The sequence below is a fragment of the Nannobrachium achirus genome (assembly GCF_963921795.1).
Source record: "Nannobrachium achirus genome assembly, chromosome: 9".
NCBI classification, from domain to species: Eukaryota; Metazoa; Chordata; class Actinopteri; order Myctophiformes; family Myctophidae; genus Nannobrachium; species Nannobrachium achirus.
Genome location: NC_137818.1, coordinates 25,605,183 through 25,627,308, shown reverse-complemented (window position 1 = coordinate 25,627,308; position 22,126 = coordinate 25,605,183). Strand labels below are relative to the sequence as shown.

The window sequence follows — 22,126 nt, the reverse complement described above, 5'->3', positions numbered from 1 at the left end:
GTGTTCAAACATGTGCTGTGCTGATTTACAGGATGTATGTTATATATAGTTCAAATATAATAAAATCCAAGTAAAAGAATTTACACCCTGCACCTCTTGTTTTTCTGTTTCTAAAGTTCTTTACTTTGAGAATGGTATGTAATGTAATTAGTAATTACTGTAAATGGACTCCATTTCTATAGCTGGTCTTAGGAAGAGCCTGTGTTGCTCAATGTCACTTAATTTAATAAAATCCTCTTAATGAGAATTATATGTGAAGTTCTTTCAGCTCTATTATACATGGTATATTAGAGCACCCATTATATTGGACATTTGGATATTCTTTTGCATTTCTATTGTCCATTTCTTTATCTTGTTCAAGAACACTCTTTCAAGTTCAAGAGAATACTGTACAGTGTACAGTATGATGCATTCCGTTTTGTTTATTTTAACTTTAAAAGAGTCTGTGTGTTTCAGTCATATTAGACCTTCATCAGGTTTATCTTGATCTATTAGATAACCTGATGAAGGTCTAACAACTGAACGTTGCAGTGGGATTCAAAATGAATAAATTGCATTCGAACACGAAAGTGTGTACTCTCACTGTGTGTTGCTCAGAATATATTCTCAAGCATTTTTAAAATGGTTTGGTAAGTGGCAACTCCATCTAGTGGTCAAATTAAACTTCTCATGATTCCCAAGTTGTAAATTGTTATAACTACTACTTTCCCATATTATGGGCATTCTGTGTGTTCATAACAGATCTGGTCTGGTCCAGAACTGTACACAACTTACTTCAAATTTAGCAGAACCTTTCTCCCAGCACAGAACAAATATGAAGTGAAACCACATTAATCAAACTTTCAATAAAACATTACATCAGCCCGATTTAAGACAGGAAACAATACTTGTCAACATTGACCTGAATGTTCTAAAATCTGATCTTCTGAAATTCTTCCTATAGTAATTGTGACAAAACTAAAGTCACAGTATTTTATATGTAACTATGTAAAGACAACTTGAACTGAACTCTGTCCATCCAATGCACAACCAAGCAGCCATCCACTAACAATACTTATTATATACCAGTCTGTTATTGTCAAGATCAAGAACATCAGATTCCTCCAATGAGCACTGAGCAGTCACTCATTTAAGCAATAAGCAGCATTCCTCAAATTCATTACACACACACCATCACAATTTATAAATTGTAACAAAGAAGGCTCACAGTTGCAACTACTAGCATGTAGCAAGTAACTTACAACTAAAATCATTAATTATTGTGTGTAATGAGTATGTCACAATACTACAATCTCTGTTCAACTTGGCAGCTTGCAGTACAGTAGAAAAATATATATATGCTTAGCAAAATCCACCCTCATGTGAGACATAGGGTGCATGAACATAGCAGCGGGTATGAGGTATGTACATGATAATAGACATTAAGGTGTGAAAGAGTGTTCAGCGCAGCATTGTAAATACAAATATTAAATGTAACCTCTCACTTCAATCTGACTCATTCAAGTTGGCTTCCCTGACTTGACAACCTAACAAATATTATATGATATATCCAATAAGAATGCTTACATGAAATCATGTTATTTGACAATATTACTGTATTAATGCTTAATTGTATTCCAATTTCCTACCGTTTGATAACACCTCAATAATGCAAGGATGATAAAGTAGCTTTTTACTGTAATGTGCTTTATAAAATGTGCTTTACAGACACCTTAAAGGGCCAATAAGCCTTATATAATTATAATTGCCCTCTATAACTACAATTAAAAAATTAAAAACATCTCTTTTTACTCAAGCTGGACAATACACGTTGCAAGTTGTTAATGACATTTGCTGATTGTGTGGTCTAGCATGTGCACATACAAAAACTTCTTAATATTTCCTTAGGCTAGCTGGTACACACTATGAGCATCAAATAAATATTTTCATTTTTCTATTTGCAGAACACATGCATTCCATACATAAAAAGGGCTGGACCACACATGGACAAAATACACCATCAACGTGCAACGGGTGTTGTCCCTCTTGAGTAAAAGTGTTTTGTAACATAAATCCTTTTGGGAGAATGTCAAGAATAGAGCAAGCAAGTTCAACAATAAACTAAACTGATTAGGCAACGCTACATAATATGCAGATGAGACCAGGAATCTCATGTTTAAGCATAGTGAAAAGACTACCATGGATCTATTTATTGAGTCTGACTTTTGGTAGATACAAAAGAAAAAGTCAGACTGACTCACTCGATAAAATAGCCTACACCTAAGAGGATTAGAAGATAGGCGGGCACTATAGCATGCACATCATTATCAAGAGAGACTATTATCTTTCAACTTCTTGTGCATGCCCCAAAATGACTGGATAAGTGGATAATGGATATACAGGTTTTGTAGCAATTGTAGAAATATTAGACCTTCATTTTTGAATGTTTAAGCATCTTCAAATTATGTATCCTTAAAAAACATTTTCCAAATATTAAATATAACAGTTTGGAAAGTGCCCACTCTTCCTTGGTGCCCACCATCCTGTACCATCTAGGATAGTCTTGATCCAAGGCTAGCTGAATAATACTAATTTAAACCACAATAGCCACTATCTATTTAACAAATAAAAAACAATAAGCCAAATGCCGGAATTAAATCAATTACTATGAACCAATGAACTTTAAGAGTGATATTTATGATATATTTATGGTATGCCTAGTGTTTGACTAAATGCTAAGTTATGCTAGTTGCGCTAGCTGGGAGCTGCATGCGACTCTCGGGCTTTCACACCAGTCAGTGTTTTGGTCTTTCTTGACTCACCTGTCCTCCGATGGTGACATCGAAGAAAACTATCGGATTGTTGGGATTTGATGGCTGGACTTGTACATTCATTTTGTTCCTTCCTAGTCAATTATTAAAGACTAATTGACGTTGCTCAAACAACTAAACATGCGATAATGCGACCGGTTTGAAAAACTGTGTATTTCCCATACGGTGGCCCTCATTGGACATACTACGGCTCAGTATAGCACCAAACGCGAAATGGTTTAGAGCAGGGGTCTTCAACGTTTTCAGGCCAGGGGTAGGGACCCCTTAGTTGAGAGAGAGAGAGAGAGATAGATGAGGCAGGGACTCCCACAACCTTTTCATAGATTCCATATAGTTTAATTGTTTGACAGCACGATCAGTGTATTTTGGATTCATATACATTTTTGTTGCTCTTTCCCCCCCTCTACACCAAACCGCTTTGCCGAAAATAGCCGATCTACAAGCTCACAACGCCTCACAGCGTGAGGCGTTGTGAGCTTGTAGATCTGCTATTGTTGGCTAAAGTTCTTAGAATATGGACACAAGTGTTCAAATGGTCTATATAATAGGGTGACCATATTTCCAGCCACTCAAACCGGGACGCAAAACACTGTTGCCTAAAACTGGGACCCTAAAAGCAATGCGCACGTTACCGCGCACGCGCGTGCCCATTCTCTAACGTTCGTGCACGCGCACACATGCACCTCAGGGTTGCAAACAGGCAGTGAGTGATTGACAAACAGGCTCAGTGTTGAATTCAGACACGCAATGAATTTGTTCCTTTTTTCTAATTGGTTAGGTGAGCATGTTTTCATGAAAAGAACATGATAAATGTCTATACAACCACTGAAAACAGCTACTATTATTTTAATTCTGGCGAAAACCGGGACAATTTTGCAGTGAATGTTGAAAACCGGGACATATTAGTGTTTTAGAGATATTTGTCGGGACACTGGGACACGCAGCTTGAAAACGGGACTGTCCCGGGTAAAACGGGACGTCTGGTCACCCTACTATATAAACAAGCTTCTATCACACAAAGATTTGGAGGCCTCCCTGTAGTAACTCTGGGGACCCGGACCCACTGTTGAAAACCTCTGGTTTAGAGCATATCCAGCAAGAACCCCCAAAATGACATATTTTGCTGCATCTGAAAATATGTTGTGCCAGGGACCCACAAGACAAGATACATACATACGAGATGTGTTGCCAAAATATTACACATTTCTTCAAACATTTTACAATATTTTTTGTAAAATAGCAGATCTACAAGCTCATTGATCCATCTAAAAAGCATTGCAGATGCCATAGAACCCCAAATCATAATGACTGCGGAAACGTCTCACTGGACTTCAAGCAACTCTGACTTCAGAAGGTTGACATTTCTCTATGAATGTTTAAAGAAAATGTATGAAAGCTTCAAGAAAATTTACTTTTACACAAATTCAATTTTTTCTAGATGGATCTGTATGGTGGTTAAACTTATATTGATGCTATATTGACAAATGTGAGAATCACTGCTTTAATGGACCATCTATAAAACCATTATATTGAATGAAAATGGACAAATGCAGTGCTGTGTTGCTGTGAAGACATTTGGAAAAAGCGTATGCTCTTGTGAACCTTTCAAAGTAGCGTATCTGATAGGCATTATGCACTGGCGTATGCACTGGCCACACGAATAGCCACGGATCATATAGAATGCCCTCAAAAAAAGTCTAGAACACACCACTGGACAAACGTATTCAGGCTTTACCTTCAGGATTTATTCTTCACAATAAACAATGTAATTACACAAACCACACAATGCAAATTAAGTTCTAAAAAAAAGAAAAAAAGAAGAAAAAAAAGGCAAAATGACTGAGCACTCATCAAAGGCTGTACTAAAGCACCATGCTGAAAAATGTTCTTGCAAAAGGTGTCAACAAGCTCTACTGGGTGACAAAGGACATAGAAATAAGAGAAGCTGAAAAAACCTTTTGGACAGAAAAGACATGACTATGTGAAGTAATAAGGTTTCTTCACATTGACACCGTATTCTGCGAGGGCGGGTTGTAGATCCTCCATGGTCAAGGTGTACTTCTTATCCTGTAGTTTAGAGATAACAGAAAACCACTATAACCACACAATAAGATGGGAATGTTTTAACTCCTCACCCTCACACTGTCTTATTCAAACACACCACATTATAAAACAACTTGTGTAGTACATACTGTACGTATAAATACATACCTTCGTCTTGCTCCTAGAGCTACCTGAGGCAGTACCCTTCATTTTACAGTACTGCAGTGCGTCATTGGCAATATCTGAAATGAACTTCTGAGAGGCGAGGGAGATCAGACGGATTCTACAAAATATAAAGAGAATATAATGATTAGCTTTGTTGCTATGAATGGCTGCCATCTGCTGGGGGGAAAAAACACCTGGCTGCCATTATACAATAGAAATATTTGGATGTAATAGGCCACTGGTTTTCTATGTGGGGTACTTGAGAGGGCTAAATTGATAGTTGGGTACTACCTTGAGTGTTTGATTTGTACACTCTCAGACTTAAATGAACATCCCAGAGATACTAATCCTATCAAATGAGAGTCTGTGGCCTAACGCATATCAAACTGGGAGTCATTGAAATTAAAGTAAAATATAGTTACTTAGACATAAATGCTATTTCTTGCTGTGTGTGTGTGTGTGTGTGTGTGTGTGTGTGTGTGTGTGTACTGTATATATACACACGTGTGATAGCATAATACAACAATATTCCTATACTGACTCTAATGCACCTAATCACTCTAATAGCAGTGAAACAACATTGATTTTCAATAGATCTCAGTGGGGGGAAAACGTAACAAATAAATAAATAAATAACAAATTTTCGACTGATATTTGTTGAGTCGCGGTGAGCATGAGTCGATAATCGAGTCAAAAAACAATTTTATTTCACATCCCTAGTTCAAACATTAGCCAAATTGTTAAATAAATATAAGAGGCAAACATTTTGAAAATAGCCGATCTACAAGCTCACAGTGCTCGAACATTTTTTTTATTGGGGACTCATAAAACATTTCTGGGACCCATTAGAATGACCACCCGTGGGTCCCCGGACCCATTACATTGAAAACCTAGCAACATCACTGAGATCTATATTCTGTAATCACTAGTTTCCCTCTATTATGTTATCTTTCAAATTGGTCTCAGGCATGCACACATTGGAATAGCTGACCTTACTATTGCACAGAATGTGTCTGCTTTTATTTGCACTTACATTCTTGGGTCAGCCGCCTCAAAGCCAGCCCGGTTGAGGTAGTAGCCAGTCACTGCATCGGGGATCTGAAGAACAAATAAGGCAATTGACATTAAGAAGTGGCCTGTAAATCAAGTGTTAGGAAGGTAAATCCAGTGGTGTGATATGGATTTTAGAAGTGTGGGTCCTCTAAATTCATGACGTCATGCGCGCACGCTGTTTTTATTGTTAATTAGTGTGTGACTGTGTGCATATGAGGCGCGCGTGCGTGCAGCAAAATAAGTGTGGGCTCGCCGAGCCCACGCGAGCCCATGGCATCTCACCCCTGGGTAAATCACAAAACTCACAAACTACCTTCAACAATTAACAACTAGATGTGTTTCCTAAAGGTACTGCAAGGTGAGCTGAGGTGATATACAGTATATAAATCCTGGCATAGAGTTCACTGAACTTGATATTAAGAACAGATTGCAAGCATACGCATCTTGCGTTGCTCAGTGTGACGGGAACGTCTTCCTGTCTACATTGATGCAAAACATCATAGGCTCCTATGGTGTTCTGACAGTGTCTGAAAGTTTGGGCCATGTTCATTTAATGCGACTGGTGTAATGACAACAATCAGGCAAGACCATTACGTGTATATAACAGCTTCCACATTAAAAGAAGGTCAGTGTGTTTGTGTTAACAGAAACTGTGACCTTTACTGGGGGAAAAAAATCACTGTGGCTATTTTACACGTTTTATGTGCTAAAGTTCAGGTAATCAGTTACTATTTTCTAGTCTCGCATTAAATTTAGTGACAAATGACTGGAAATATTGGCAACTCCCTATGGAGAATCGCTAACCCATGTTGTCGTCTTTTTCCAAGTCAACACCGGGTCCAAATTCCTCACCTTTCCTTTTCTTAGGTAGTTTTATTTTTGGAGGCAAAGCACTGACCTGGCATATATCTGCTAATGTAGGTCATGTAGGTCTTTGGTGCCCATGTGACAGGTAGGTTCAAATCGCAGTGTGACACGGGTGCATGGAATAGGATAATCATGAATTTGTCTGCAGGAACATTTAATGGTGGTAATTAATCTACATGACAGTTAATGTATATATAACAACACTTACTGTGGGAGTGTAATCTTCCAGCTGCATGAGAAAATCAGCCAGAGGTGTTGTGGTGACGACTGGTTTCACATCTCCATTGGCGATGCCACCAGGAACATACACGCCATTGGATACAGATGTGTCTGTGGAAGGGCTCGCTATGGCAGCGGAGGTTGAGGCTGTAACAGAGTTTATTTTTTTACAATAACATGTAGACGGAAAATATTTTTTTATTTGATGCATGAGCTTCAGGCAGAACTACTTGTCACCCAGTAGGTGTCCTACCTGAGACCAGAGCCTAGTACAGCCTACACATCTCAACATACTGCAAATGTGCAAGTTATATAGTATTAACAATAACATACATATACATTCCAGATCACAGCTTTCATGTTTTTCCAATAGCATTGGATCAAGACTATCGTAAATGCATGCATTTTCTCAATTATTACATTTACATATCTATGATAGATACGAAAGTAAAAGTTAGACTATGACTATGATCCAGGAACCAGGGAAATCACATTTGCAAGTGAGCCCTGCCAAGCAGTTGATATGATACAGATGCAGAAAACAGTCCTTAATCTGAGTTTTACATGTATAATTTGATAATAATAATAATGGATTTTTTTTTTAACATTTCCCCAAAAAGATACAGTAGCTAAAAGCAGTTTTTATCTAAAACTGTCCTTGTGCTTGGGACATAATATTACAGACAGTTATCATATCTCAGATCAGATGTCTCAGCATGTAATTTCCATGATTTCGAGAAACATGCTTTGGTGTGTTGGTAGCCCTAGAATGTCTGTGATCATTCATATAGAGGTGTTTGTAGCTGAGCCTTTTAACCAAACAAAGATGCATAAAAAGCAACCTTACAGTAAAGGATGAAAGTCTTGCTACTCTGATACACGTGCAGGATGCCCTACACATGTGATATTACCCTGGTCCAACTACATTCGCTATATGTCATCACTGCTTCAAGTAAACAATGTGAGTACTTTTTCCACCACTGCGGCTAACGTTAACTTATGTAGTTATTCATGTTGGTAACTTGGTACATACCATTTGTCGTGACCGCGGGGATACTGCTGACATTGGCCGCCGCGCTATTGTTTGCAATACAGTTGCTAGACGTTGAGGAGGTGGTCGGGGTGACTCCTGTGGTTACAGATTGATGATCCATGTTCACCACCAGCTTGTTTTCCTTCTCTGAGCTTTAGCTGTGCGTTAGCTAGCGCGCGAATGAACAAGCTAACACAGAGAAATAGTAGAGGCTAATCGACTTTAAACGTTACTTGAAAGCGTTGTACCAATCTTCTGGAACTAATTTGTTGGCGTAACTTTAAATTCAGTATATATACAATCAGTGCCGTATTTAGCTAGTGTTTGCTGTGTATAAGGGTCCCACTCTGCTGCTAGCTACTGCTGCTCATGGTGTCATGTGACCACCCAACCGAACGGACCCAACGCTTGGCGGATGTAGCCGAAGTTGTCCGACGACATTTGCATCTGATTGGAACGTTTCATGCCAGAGGGGGGAGGGGGGTTGTGAGTATCCGTCGCTCTACATTCGTCATAGTAGTAGGGAGTCTTGGATGGATCAAGAATATCACAGATGTATTTATTTGATCGATTTTCACATTTGCATAATATAATGTAAAAGTTAACTAGATGAAAATATAACGGAGCTTGTTTGTGGGCTGAAGACATTGGAGAAATGGTGGTAAAGAAACGGTAGATGGCGATGTGCTGCTTGATGTTGATTTGCTATCGATCATTATGCTCGACTCGGAGGAAGTGTTTCCACCTTAGAGAACGTAAACTGGCGTGCTGTCAGGTCAGATGAGCAGTGCTGACTGAGTGACAACATCCCAGTGGGATTTGGGATACTCTTATGGGGCAAAACAGGTACTAAGTAATTTGAACAAAGCCAACTTACTTGACTTTACATTAAGAACAAATTAAACGAGTCGTTGGCAGCTTTATTCGTCTTCTTTCTCTTCTGTTTATAAAACGTTATTACAAGTTTACAACGTAGGTATTCTTCAAGCTCATTCTCTCTTGAGAGAGAGGTGATTGACGCCAGTATGACAGAAAAACATAGAGGACAGTGGACACTGAGTAATGTATAGGCCTATATCACTGACTGTTTTTTTGCATAGTATACTGTGTATATTTGTCTGTCATCTGATTGTAAACAAGCCATTGTGCTTTCTTGGATTTAAATCAATCCTAGACCTTGTATCAGTAATAGTGAACTGTACTGTCATCATGTGCTTTTCTTATGTGAACTGCTAACAAAGTATTCAATCAATAAATAAATCAATCTAAGACAAGATATTCAAATGGTTTATAATAACAGCACTTTAGTTTTAGCTATTTTATTTTTGTTTGAATTCGATTAAATTGGACAAGTAGAAACACGTTACTTTGGAGGAATTTGAATGATTATTGTATACCAAACTTAAACTCACTCATGTTTTATTAAGCCTGTTTTTGTGTCATCATAGTTCTCGGGGTACAACGTTAACCATGCCATCCCCTGTCAATGTCATTGTGGTGGGAGCTGGCAGTCGTGGAGAGATCTACTCAAATTTTGCAACCATCCACCCTCAACGAGTGAAGGTTGGGGTACAACCTCACAGATGTATACAATATGGGCAATGGGCATGTTGCACAAGAATGGGAAAATAGATTTTTCTGGAATCCTTCACTTGACTGGATTTTAAATAAAGTCAAAACATGATGAATATTTGAGAAACTGTATTTCTATTGTATTTCTCCAGTTAGAAGTTGAATGATATGGTTATTAATTATAGCTTGTGCTGTCGCTGAGAGTGAATCATTCTACCACAGACACTCTTTGCCCTAACCTAAAATTGATCTCATAGAATTTTACTTGGCCATGTTTTTTAGATGTATTGTCAAATTATTCTCATGCTCATTTCAGGTTGTTGGAGTTGCTGACCCCCGGGAGTTTGCTCGTAATCAACTTAAGCAGATGCACAGAATAGCAGATGACAATATATTTGAAGGTGGGCTTTTTAAGATATATGGTTTGTCATTGTCAATGTATAAATATTCTAGGGAAAACCAAAACATTGCCTCAAGTTCAGCGTTAAATACTACCTAAATACTTGTATGAGCCATGATTTGTTTTCATTTGGGGGTTATACATATTGTACAATAGTAGGAGCCACTTTTGTTTCAATGGTGGATATCTTATTTTATTTTATTTTCTTTTTTTCTTTTTTTTTAGATTGGCACTGTTTAGTAGAGAGGGAAAAGTTTGCGGATGCTGTGTTGATTTGCACTCCGGATCGTCTCCACAAGGTAATAATTGCCACAAAATTATTTAATCGTCATCCTCAATTCTTAATTTCATGTCATTCTCTTTTACTTTAGCATTCTGAGTAATTGTCATTGTTGTATTGTTTATCTACATTCTTTCCCAGGAGCCTGCAGTGGCATTTGCAAAGAAGGGGTACAATGTTCTACTGGAAAAACCTATGGCAGTGAGTATTTTGCAAGCACTAAGTCAGCATTTCACCCATAATATATATCTGAACTCGTCTTTACCTCTACCGTGGGTGTAATTTATTTTGCCACATTAATTTCACAATTGCATTGAGATAGAAATCCGGTTGTAGTGCTTTTATTGTACCTTTTATCTTAACTAGAAAAATTCATGCACTCATACTTCCTGGTGGAGATACTGTATTTGCTCAGTGGAGGTCATATCTCCATCAGGAACTGTGACCCAGCAGTTATCTTTGACATTATATGCTGCTGTCATCTATGACCTCATTGGAAGGTAATACTAGTACTACCACCCATGACGTAGGGGGATTTTAATGGTGGGCGTGGCCAGACGATGACATGAAAAAGTTCACTGTCGAGTCCATTTGGTTACATGCGTATGAACGACTTACATTATGACACCAGTGAAATAAAATACTTTATATCTGAAACACCAATGTTTTAAACTGTGGGATGTGAGTTGTATAATGTTTATACAATAAACTATGTAATACATTAAATTAGAAAAATGTTTAGGAAACCATGCTGCACATCTAATTTAATATAATTTCAGACAACTGCAGAGGATTGTACTGAGATTGTGGAGGCTTGCACTCAGAGTGGTGTTATGCTAACCGTATGTCATGTGCTCCGATATGACCCGGTCATTCACAAGATAAAAGTAAGTTGCAATACTGTATGTGCCTGGCTGGCATCACTTAATCCATTATTTACAGCAGGGGTCTTCAACGTTTTCAGGCCAAGGACCCCTTGAGAAATAGATGAAGCAGGGACCCCCACAACCTGTTCATAGATTCCATATAGTTTCATTGTTTGACAGCACAATTATCAGTGTATTTTGGATTCATAACAATTTGTGTTTTCAGATATTTAACCACTTGCCAAAAATAGAAGATCTACAAGCCCAAAACGCCTCGCGCTGTGAGGCGTTGTGAGCTTGTAGGTCTTCTATTTTTGGCTAAATTTCTCAGAATATATTTTTGGCTAAATTTCTCAGAATATGGACACTAGTGTTCTAGTGGTTAAAAAAAAAATATATATATCACTGAAAGATTTTGAGGACCCCCTGTAGTAACTCTGAAGACCCCCTAGGGGCCCCGGACCCCCTGTTGAAGACTCTTGATTTACAGATTTAGTGCATCTTTCATGAATACATTAAATTGTGTTTTAATTTTTTCTCATGTTTATCATTACATAAAATGGAATTTGTCAAAATTGAATAAAAGTGAACTTACAGTATCTCGTAGGTGTTGATAGATGCTGGAGCCATAGGAGATGTGATCCATATTCAGCACCTAGAGCCGGTAAGAAGGCACTTATTGGAAATTAAAGAGAATCGTAATATGGTACATTATTTTCTTTCAAAAATATAATATAATATAGTTACAGCTCTGATAATAGCTATAATTTGCAAGGATACTTAACAATATCCATTATCCCCAAATTAAGATTCTATCCTATTGAGTGAAAAGTATGTTGTTTAGTGTTGAGCATTTTCTCTCTCTCGACTCACACATAAATGTCTATATGTCTAAAAATATGCATTAGTGCCACCTTGACTAATTACATGCCAATAATGATACGTATATCTGCATAAGCCATGATACAGTAAATATAGCAAAGATATTTTGGTTGGATCTGCAATAATGTATTACTGTCTACCTTGTTGAAGTTTCTATAATATTTCACTTTTAAACTGATCAGTTAAACAATTCTCTACCTCCAGGTTGGATTCTATCATTTTGCCCACTCCTTTGTTCGTGGGAATTGGAGAAACGAAGCAGAGAGCTCTTTTGCTCTCTTGGCCAAATCCTGCCATGACATTGACCTGATACACCACTGGGCTGGCGGACGCAGGTAAACAACATAGTCAATGATCGACTTCAAACTCATCTGATGTGCTTAGATAAGACATGGTTAATGGTAGAATAAGGTGTCCAAACACTTGTTATGTGACCGTGGCTGGTCAGCACTGTTTGTTCCATTGTTCAAAATCCCTTACAAGAACTGTGAATACAAGGGATAGAAGGTTGACCTTTGTGTAGCCTTAACAAGACTACAAGAAACATTACATACAGCAGAAACAACAAAGAAAACAAAGGATAACGGACATATATAGTCCCAGTCATATTACTGTATGTACCGATAATACAATTAGTGCCAGGTAATAAAAACGTATCTTGATCATCTCCATCTAACTGTTACCAACACCGAGGTACACTGGTGTGTGGGCATTAAGAGGAATATTGACATTTGTTCCACGAATACTAAATTCTGTACAGTTATTAGTTTCAAGACATATTGCCCAGTATTAAAGCAATTTTGAAGGCATAAGGCTGTTGTTGCAGTGTTCTGCTTTTATTTGGATTAATGATTAACTATGCCACCTTTATTGGCAGGTGTGTCAAGGTGTCATCATTTGGAGCTCTTAGTCACTTCCAAAAAGAAAACAAGGTGAGTATGCCATCCATGCGGTCCCCATAGAAAGAAATTATCCCCCATTACAAAGCATTCATAAATTATGGCCTTTTGCAAACTCGACTGTGGCTTACTTTTGTTTAACTGACTGGCAGGTCTAACTTCACACTATCTGATGCTGTCCTTACTTTCCTGTGGACAAAGTGATTATTAATATTATATATTAGATGACTTAAAAATTAGCAAGCTACTTGCCAATACTTTTCTTCTGTTTTTATATTATGGTTAACCCAGTTAATCACTACTACTGTTTCTGTTCATGTACTAACTATAGTGTTGTTACTGTTCCTGTTAATCTACTAACTACAGTGTTGTTGCTCCTATGGTTCCATCTAGTGGACATTGTGTAAAAAAAAAAAAACACAAATTGATATCAAAATGACAAGTGGAATTATTCATATTTGACCATATTATGCATATTGGCTTTATTGCATCTATAATTATATTTCAAGAACATATACATAAATATATTATAATACTAGTGTGATTCAGTATACGTATATAGTGTACTAACTGAAACACATTCCTAATTTGTACAAACATACCTGGCCAAAACAAATGTGTTTTCTGTAAAAGTTGAAGAATGGATTGGATAGTGGCTCAAAGCTTATGGTTTAAAACCTGACTTTGTCCTTAAGAAACTGTTTTATTATCCTGGTTTGTTCCAATCCAGGCAGCATTGCAAGGCTGCTATGTGCCAAGCATAAAATATAACATCACTCATCTTATGTCAGCCAACAGGTGCAGGAAACCGCTGTTTGGAGTGTGCCATAGAAAGAGACTGTCCATACTCTGCCCGCAAAATCTACTTAGACAGAGTGAAAAAGGTTATTATCATTGCTTTCTATTGTCAACAACTATGTCTAGTTAAAATCATCATTTTGTTGAAGTTGGTGGCTAAACATGTACTTTGCTAAAGTAACTGTGTGTGTGTGTGTGTGTGTGTGTGTGTGTGTGTGTGTGTGTGTGTGTGTGTGTGTGTGTGTGTGTGTGTGTGTGTGTGTGTGTGTGTGTGTGTGTGTGTGTGCGTGCGTGCGCGTGTGTGTACTGATGATGATGTGTGTTTTGGTCTGTCTGTCTGTCTGTCTGTATAAGGGTCATGTTGGTTGGCCAGTGTCAGTTATATGTCCCAGCTCAGTCCCAGACATCGAGTCGGTTACAGAGGCACTGAGAACTGGACCCTACGGCCGCTGTGTGTACGAGTGTGACAACGATGTTTGTACTAACCAGGTCTGACAATATCAAGTCGAAATCATTCAAGTGTCAGTTGATGCATACCTATATGCTGTGTGTATATACAAGTATAGAACTTAATAACTCAGTGGGTTACTGTTTTACACTGTGTATGCATTAGAGCCTGTTTCATAGTAATGTATTGCACTCATCCATCATTAAGGACACCAGGCATGTTTTCATTTATGTTCTACTTGTCCAGGTTGTTAACATGGAGTTTGAAGGAGGCCTCACAGCTGCCTTTTCCATGGTGGCATTTACAGAGCAGATGTGCAAGCGAAGGACAGTCATCAGTGGCAGCAAGGTAAGGTTTTTTTTGGCTGCAATGGAACAAAAAAGTGGAAAGAGGAGCACTCGTCAGCATAGTTCACATGTAAAAGTGAGTGCTGGTGTCCTTGCCTCCTTAAAGTGCAATGGAACAAAATCATGACAAGCCCAAAACACAATGACGAGGGTAGGCGATGCAAAGTGCAGAAGAAGTGAGAACTTAGTGAGGCTTTTACGGTTCCGGTGTCATGGAATGAATGACATTATGGAATGAATCTGAATAAAGCCAAATTACGATACCTTAATTTCTGTTCACTCCCTACTTCATCCTCCAGCGTGACCTGGATATTGTTCGGATCCCAAATGTTAAATTACTTTTGCTCAGTATTTAATAGACAAATGGCTGCTTGCACAACCTTCTGATTACATAACCAGCCAATACTGGATTGTCTTAGGGGGAGCTGTCATATGATGGTGATGAGATTCGCGTGTTCGACTTCCTGACCCAGAAAACCACCAAGCACACAGCGCCAAGCAATTCACATGGACACTTCAGCATGAGTGGGCATGGTGGTGCTGACTACCACCTTATGGATGCCTTCATTTCTGCAGTGGCGGTGAGATCTTGTATTTTACTTACCAAAATCTTTACACATTTAAGTAAATAATCTGATCTTATATTAGCATTGTTGGTATTTCTTCATTAAACTTAATCGTAAATGTGATTCTGGATTTATGGGGTCCAGGGGTGCACAGTTTTGTTGTTACAACACCTTTTTGAGACGGTAAACTGTTGGCAACTGCCCTGCATGTGCATGTGCGTGTGAGTTGGAGTTGGAGAGAATCAAGGTCCGCACTTCTCTCATTCACTTCACATTAGATGTTAGATGTTGTGTGGTAGGGTACTTAAGAGTATGTCCATATATGGGCATACCAAGATATGTGCTTAATATTGATGACCTTTAGGGATCTCCATATATGGGCTTAAAAGGGACAAGGATGGCATTGGCATAAAAACATTTCCCAGTGGATTCCTCATGACTTGTGTCAGGGCAACCACACATGCAATTTCCCAGAATTGCATCTCTCTGACTAATATTGTTTTTTATGTGATTGTACTCAAAGTAAACACAGGCTGTGTGTGTGTGTGTGTGTGTGTGTGTGTGTGTGTGTGTGTGTGTGTGTGTGTGTGTGTGTGTGTGTGTGTGTGTGTGTGTGTGTGTGTGTGTGTGTGTGTGTGTGTGTGTGTGTGTGTGTGTGTGTGTGTGTGTAGAATAATGATCCATCCTTGATCCGGTCGGGTCCCGAAGAGACTCTGCTGAGCCACAAACTGGTGTTTGAAGCAGAACAATCACGACTGGAGGGCAGGGTGGTGCACTGTGGTGCCACTGACCAGAGCTAGATGACAGAACAACACTCTGATAATTCTTAAAAGAGAGAATGCAACGCAGAAAATAACTGGATAATTGCAGGTGTAACAAATAATAACAACAACCCAGAAATAACTCTGTAAGCAAGTTGTTGATTTAGCTCATTTTGCTCAGGGATGATAATGTACTGTATGGGTGTATGAGAGAGCATTCATTACATTTTGTATCAGATTGTAAATGTTATGTAGAATTAAAAAGTTTTAAAATATTTAGCAAAATGTAAATAGAAAGTGGTTAAAATCTTGATTGAAGTTGAATGTGCTTATATAGGAGTGTGTTTGACCTAATGATTGTAATTTAAACTGTTTACACTACATAACCTTATTGTACATCTTTCAGTTCCACCAACAGCATCAGACCATGTGGTCTTATGGATCACACAGGGTTTTAAATGTGTGATCCACCTAGTTTTTGTCATTACAGTAATTGACCACAAGGTGGCAGACATACAAAAAATAAAATGTGAAAAGAAAAGATTTCTTTTAATACAATTTGCCTAAATTGAAGCAATGGGTATTTATAATTGATAGAAGATGTCCCTGGTGCAATATATATTTACAATATGCAACCAAAACAGTATCAAAGATTTTCTCTTTTTTTTAATGAACCACTGTGTGAAGGACCCGTGAAAGACTACAATAGAAACATCTGAAATAACTTGAAGAACTATTATTATTCACTTGTTCTGAAATCATTATATGAGTTTGTTCCATAATTCTTAAAATTTTTCTTGTCAATATAAATTATTTCTTATGCCGTTTTTTTTCCACGTTCAACATTTTAAATGTTACATGCAATGTAAAGTTGTCTGTCTCTCACTGTGACTATCAGAAATGAAGCAAAAATCAATCAAAAGCAAGGGGTCATATTGTCTCTGTAAAAGAAGTTAGAGAAAGTGATCTCTTGAGTTACTTATAATCAAACAGACATAGGCCTAACTGGCCTCAAGACTAATCGTTTGCAAAAGGACATCACTGAAAATAAAAACCCTGGAATTGCAAGTGTTTTGTGGACATGAATCTTGAAAATAGTGATTGAACACTGCATCACCCCTTCCCCCGCCCCCCGCCACACCCCAAAAAAGGAAATCCTTATGTTAAGTTACGTATAATTTAAATACGATATTTACCAGTAAGACGCCCAGTGCCATGTCTTGGCCATTTGGCCAAAGGGATTTGGTTCCCCTGGCATCACAGTGAATATATATTGGCATTCACAGATATGGGCTTAGTATTGATAGATAGATAGATACCTTTATTATCCCAAGGGGGAAATTCAGTTGTCCAGTTGTAGCACAGCAGTATACAGTTATTTACAAAGTTACAGAGAAGTAGGAAAAGATAGATAAGAGTAAAAAACAAGAGCAGTACAGTACCAAAAAAGAGAAGGTGCATCAATAGAGGGGGCGAATTAAATATAAGTATATATACATAAAGTGTCTTACAAAAAAGAGACCAAAGCAGTCAATGCTAGTTAGTGCAACAAGTATCTCACTGTTAAACAAGACAAATACTCAGAAACTACCAACACAACCTAATAGTGCAATGTCGAAAAACAGTGCGAAAAAAACAAACAACAGAAACAGCTCAGAGCAGAAGAAACTAGGCAGCGTGTCACCGCAAGACGCACATGAGTACTCTCCCTGGAAGGTCCTTAGAGGTCAAAGTCAATACAGCAATAGTTCCAACCTAATAGTGCAAAGTAAAAAAAAACAGTGCGAAAAAACAAAACAAAAAACAGCTCAGAGAAGAAGAAACTAGGAAGCATGTCACCGCAAGACGCACATGAGCACTCTCCCTGGAAGGTCCTTAGAGGTCAAAGTCAATACAGCAATAGTTCCGTCAGTCTAAGTTAGGAAGGAAGTCCTTTTCAGTCGCCCGTTATGTGTCTCGTTGTACAGCTTAAGGGCAGCCGGTACAAAAGATTTTCCTAATCTCTCGCATCTCCGTCCTGGGTAGGCAAAGCGGTCGTTTCCTCTCTTACTCCAGTAGCTGGTGATCTCAAGATGGAGGGGGTGGGAGGAGTTCTCCAAGATGGAATCCAGCTTCCTCGCTGTTCGCACCCTGGTTACTTCCTCCACCCCCTGCAGAGAGGACCCAAGGGATCTCCATACATGGGCATAAAAGGGATTTGGCTCCCCTGGCATCACAGGGCTCTCCATATATGGGCATAAAAGGGACACAGATATGGGATTAATATTGATGAGATCGGGGATCTCCATATATGGGCATAAAAGGGATTTGGTTCCCCTGGCATCACAGGGATCTCCATATACCGTATGGCAATAAAAGGGAATTGGTTTCCCATGACATCACAGTGATGACAGAGACAGTTGGTTCCCATGACATCACAGTGATGACAGAGAGAGCTTGATGTCAGAGCGTGAGAGTCAATCAACAAAAAAGACAATCGTTACCCGTCCGGAAGACATGGACAAGTTGTGGCGGTTCTTACTGGTAGCAACCTACGGCAGCAAATATTAGTCATTATCATCACTCTGTGCACACTGTGTGTGTGTGTGTGTGTGTGTGTGTGTGTGTGTGTGTGTGTGTGTGTGTGTGTGTGTGTGTGTGTGTGTGTGTGTGTCAGTGTGTGTGTGTGTGTGTGTGTGTGTGTGTGTGTGTGTGTGTGTGTTTTGTGTGACATGGACAAGGGACATGGCCTTGAAATCTGCCCACGCCATTCCCAGCCCCTGCGTAATGTCATTATCTGTGTGTGTGTTTAGTTAGTACAGGGCACAAGTGATCCCCTCTTTGCCAACAGAAAACGTTTTGAGAGTATGTTCCACTAAATACACCATACAGTCCAGACTAATCTTACATCTCATATTGTATAACAGAATACACACCTTCAGTAATAAGTCCTGTGTGTGTGTGTGTGTGTGTGTGTGTGTGTGTGTGTGTGTGTGTGTGTGTGTGTGTGTGTGTGTGTGTGTGTGTGTGTGTGTGTGTGTGGTGGGGGGTGAGTGGGGGTTCTCATCCCTATCAGTGTCACTAAGAACTGTATGTCAGTAGAACTGATAAACATAGTGCCACAGGAGATTACGTAAAATAAATGTTACATAAATATTAGCTAAATATGGAAATAACTTTGAGCCAAAAGAAGGAACATGGAGTGACACCAACTAGCCAATGGAAAACCGTGACCTGTAAAAAGGTTATTACTTGTTGTTATACTTCCCAACGAACTTGAGCTGGTGGCTTACAACTCCACAGTAATTTTGACATAGTGTTACTTTAGACATATCACTCCATCTAATGAGGGTCAACTTTATAACTCCTAAGTGAAGAAATTATGTATACGCAGTTCTGTATGTTTTTTCTTAAAGGTTTTGTGGCAGGTATAAAAAAAAATAGATTGTGTTATGTCTGAATCATGTGGATGTTATGTTTAGTGTTATTACGATAGTCAATGGCATCAAAGTGTTTCTATTTACTTTAGGCATAGGTAATGTTTATGATCCACAACTACAGCTCTTGAATAATGGCCTGTAAACAATCAGTTTCTGCAAAGAAAAGTCAGTAAGAATATGAATTATGTAAAATTACATGGATGCTTATTCATTTATTTATACTGATATTTTTTGGAGTCCTCATAAACATGATCGGAATATTCATATAACAAAATCAAAAATTGTCAATTTAAAACCTCTTGAAATAATTTAAAAAGTAATGAACCATCACAGCCCTCTATGTACCCATAGGCCCATTAGTCAGAGTACTACCTACCTACTCAACGAGATAAGAGGGCACAGTTACTGTATACCCAAGAGTCGATATTCACATCCTTCTTGTCCGAGAACCACTCTTGCCCAATATTCACTATTATTATCAGTAGTAGTGGCACCAGTCAAGGCACTTGCAACACATTCAACATGACTAACCCTGGATTATGTCCCAGAGTCCATAACACCACATGGACCACATTATGGTGATCTTGGAACAGTCAGAATTACAACTGCGGAAATAAGGGTGCGTACTAGTGTAAATAGATTAAATTACTTTGAGGTGATGGAATCGAAAGTGCAATGTTGACCTGGCATCACTTACTAGGATTACATCAGTCCTATGATTTGGCACTCCTTTTTGGCAAAACTACTTTTTCCCATCCTGAGTTTGGTAGTAGCCTATAGGGAATTCTTGAAACTTTATTTTCAGTTCAAAAGGGGTGTCCCCTTCTGAAAATGAGGTCTCAACAATGTCAAATATCATTTGGGTAGATTTTCTAAGTTTGGTACACATAATAAAATCACAGGGACAAGAGTACACTCATGTACACACACATATAGGCTGGGCAACTGTTGGAAGGCGAGCTTGTTAACTGAGTCAGCTGAGCTCTAAAATGAGTCAACCAATCTGCTACCGGGCTCCTTTCCTTTCTCAAAGCCCTGCCTCATTTCTCCCTCCCTCCCTCCCTCTCTCCCTCACATACAGGCACGTATCTTTTCATTGACATGGGGCCTCACGCCCTCACCTCATCATAGCGTCACTTCCTCTCCCTGCCAGTTTAATCAGCAACTACCATTATGTCAACATTTTGCCAAAAGCAACGCATTTGTGTTGATGAGGTCATTATTATTGTTCATGTGATATCAAGTGATCACGAAACAATGAGGTTTGGTGAGGTGTTTTGGGGTCAAATGTGTTTTTGTTTATCTGTAAACTTTTTCATTTGTGTTTATCAAAGTGTTTTTGAATTACTGTCTCCCATTTCAGTTATTGAAACCTCATATACAAAATATATTCTTCTGAATATTGTTCTTTTTTTACTCTGTGAAGCACTTGAAGCATTGATGTGACGTGATGACAGGTTATGGGAGAGATGCCATTGTATTTTCCCACATCTGCTTTGAGTTTCCAGGACTCTACCTGATTTCATGTAGTCCCCTGGAAGACGGCGGTAATGTCACACATAATGATTCTCTCCCATATGAGACTCGGGCGTACGTGCATGAGGACGTAGAAGTAGAGAGAGGGGTACAAAGAGGGAAGCAGTAAAACTGTAAAACACGGCCCTCTTCTAGTCCGTCACCGTGACTCAACAGGAAATGATGGAGCACGAGTTGGGTGAGGGAAAGAGAGTGATGGAAAGGAGGGAGGACTGTGAGAGCGGGGGGGTTGGGGGGGGTGGGAGGACGAAGAAATGAAGGCTTTGACTCTGTCATGCCTCAGGATTCCAAAACATGTTCCTAGCCCAGAGAGGGAGAGAGAGGGAGGGAGAGAGGGAGGGAGGGAGGGAGGGAGGGGGGTAGTCCAGACAGCAGTAGTTTTCTGGGGAAAACTGTGGGCAGTGAAACACACATATGGCCTAGTCATTTTTTCCTCCTTCTACTTTGCAAGCTGGAATCATCACACACGCACGCACGCACGCACGCACACACACGCACACACGCACACACGCTCACAACGTGTGCTTTGTAAGGTTGTAGATCGGTTGTAGATTTTCAAATCATTTGGAGTTAAATACTTTTGTACTTACTCAAATACATTTTATCATCACATACTACCAAATTCCAAAGTTTTTGCTCAGGCTTGACTGATTTCCTATTATTGAAACAACCATCATGACTGATTTCCTATTATTGAAACAACCATCATTACGCATTCTAATCCATATGGGATCAATAAAGCATGTGACCCTAAGAATGCGGTGATTCAAATGTCTTTGAACTCAACAAAGCCGAATGTAGGGACAGAAAAAAGCTAATATTTCTGTCTGTCCTGTCGATTTCCCAAAAATGATGGTGGAGTTTACCTGTAGTTCTGTCTGTTGACAAGTCTTGTGAATTAAAGGAAGTATGCTATTGTACTGAAAAATGATTTCACTATGAAGTTATGGTGCTTTTTGAAGTGACATCATTTAAACTACCAAAGGAAATACATTTGTATCTTGAAAAGATTAATAAGAATATTAATAAAATCCAGTCTACAAAACAGTTAACATAGACTGTAGACTGCAGACTATAAACTTACTGTGAATGAACTGCAGCTTGCCCCACAATCCCCCCGCGCTATTTCATTTGCAACTAACTTTAATGAACTGGCTCTCAT

General features: G+C 38.9%; 3 protein-coding genes across 5 annotated transcripts in view; 1 reads left to right on the top strand and 2 right to left on the bottom strand.

Annotated features, from left to right (window-relative positions):
- Window positions 1-12,488, bottom strand: part of ppih (peptidylprolyl isomerase H (cyclophilin H)) — a 34,676-nt gene extending 22,188 nt beyond the window's left edge. The window contains exon 1 of one of the 2 annotated variants that reach the window (XM_080733539.1): window positions 11,904-12,488. In XM_080733539.1, coding sequence (XP_080589665.1) covers window positions 11,904-11,954 — 51 coding nt within the window. In that variant the 5' untranslated portion in view covers window positions 11,955-12,488. Of the gene's footprint in view, window positions 1-2,801; window positions 2,953-11,903 lie in introns of those variants that run through there. The other variant, XM_080733538.1, reaches the window with a different exon arrangement.
- taf10 (TAF10 RNA polymerase II, TATA box binding protein (TBP)-associated factor) lies at window positions 4,610-8,574 on the bottom strand. The gene is made up of 5 exons (XM_080733537.1): window positions 8,191-8,574; window positions 7,147-7,304; window positions 6,052-6,116; window positions 5,022-5,136; window positions 4,610-4,877 (listed from the first exon to the last, which is right to left on the bottom strand). The coding sequence occupies exons 1-5, from the start codon at window positions 8,309-8,311 to the stop codon at window positions 4,788-4,790; spliced, it is 549 nt and encodes a 182-aa protein (XP_080589663.1). The 5' UTR covers window positions 8,312-8,574; the 3' UTR covers window positions 4,610-4,787.
- Window positions 8,718-16,931, top strand: LOC308291508 (putative oxidoreductase YteT). 2 transcript variants are annotated; one of them, XM_080733536.1, is made up of 14 exons: window positions 8,718-8,745; window positions 9,639-9,753; window positions 10,079-10,163; window positions 10,388-10,461; window positions 10,584-10,643; window positions 11,222-11,329; window positions 11,916-11,972; window positions 12,395-12,525; window positions 13,068-13,122; window positions 13,881-13,973; window positions 14,242-14,376; window positions 14,582-14,683; window positions 15,102-15,263; window positions 15,920-16,931. In XM_080733536.1, the coding sequence occupies exons 2-14, from the start codon at window positions 9,661-9,663 to the stop codon at window positions 16,046-16,048; spliced, it is 1,284 nt and encodes a 427-aa protein (XP_080589662.1). In that variant the 5' UTR covers window positions 8,718-8,745; window positions 9,639-9,660; the 3' UTR covers window positions 16,049-16,931. The 2 variants fall into 2 exon arrangements, with proteins under 2 accessions (XP_080589662.1, XP_080589661.1); XM_080733535.1 differs by lacking the exon at window positions 8,718-8,745 and adding an exon at window positions 8,953-9,036.
- The last annotated feature ends 5,195 nt before the right edge of the window (window positions 16,932-22,126 follow it).

Bases quoted from the DNA above. Each gene is read 5' to 3' on its own strand.
- taf10 (XM_080733537.1), bottom strand. From the start codon at position 8,311: ATGGATCATCAATCTGTAACCACAGGAGTCACCCCGACCACCTCCTCA. The intron at 5,137-6,051 runs GTAAGTGCAAAT...TATATTTTGTAG, and splicing joins GAGGCGGCTGACCCAAGAAT to AATCCGTCTGATCTCCCTCG. The intron at 4,878-5,021 runs GTATGTATTTAT...TCTAAACTACAG, and splicing joins GCTCTAGGAGCAAGACGAAG to GATAAGAAGTACACCTTGAC.
- LOC308291508 (XM_080733535.1), top strand. The intron at 13,123-13,880 runs GTGAGTATGCCA...ATCTTATGTCAG, and splicing joins ACTTCCAAAAAGAAAACAAG to CCAACAGGTGCAGGAAACCG. The intron at 14,684-15,101 runs GTAAGGTTTTTT...GGATTGTCTTAG, and splicing joins CAGTCATCAGTGGCAGCAAG to GGGGAGCTGTCATATGATGG.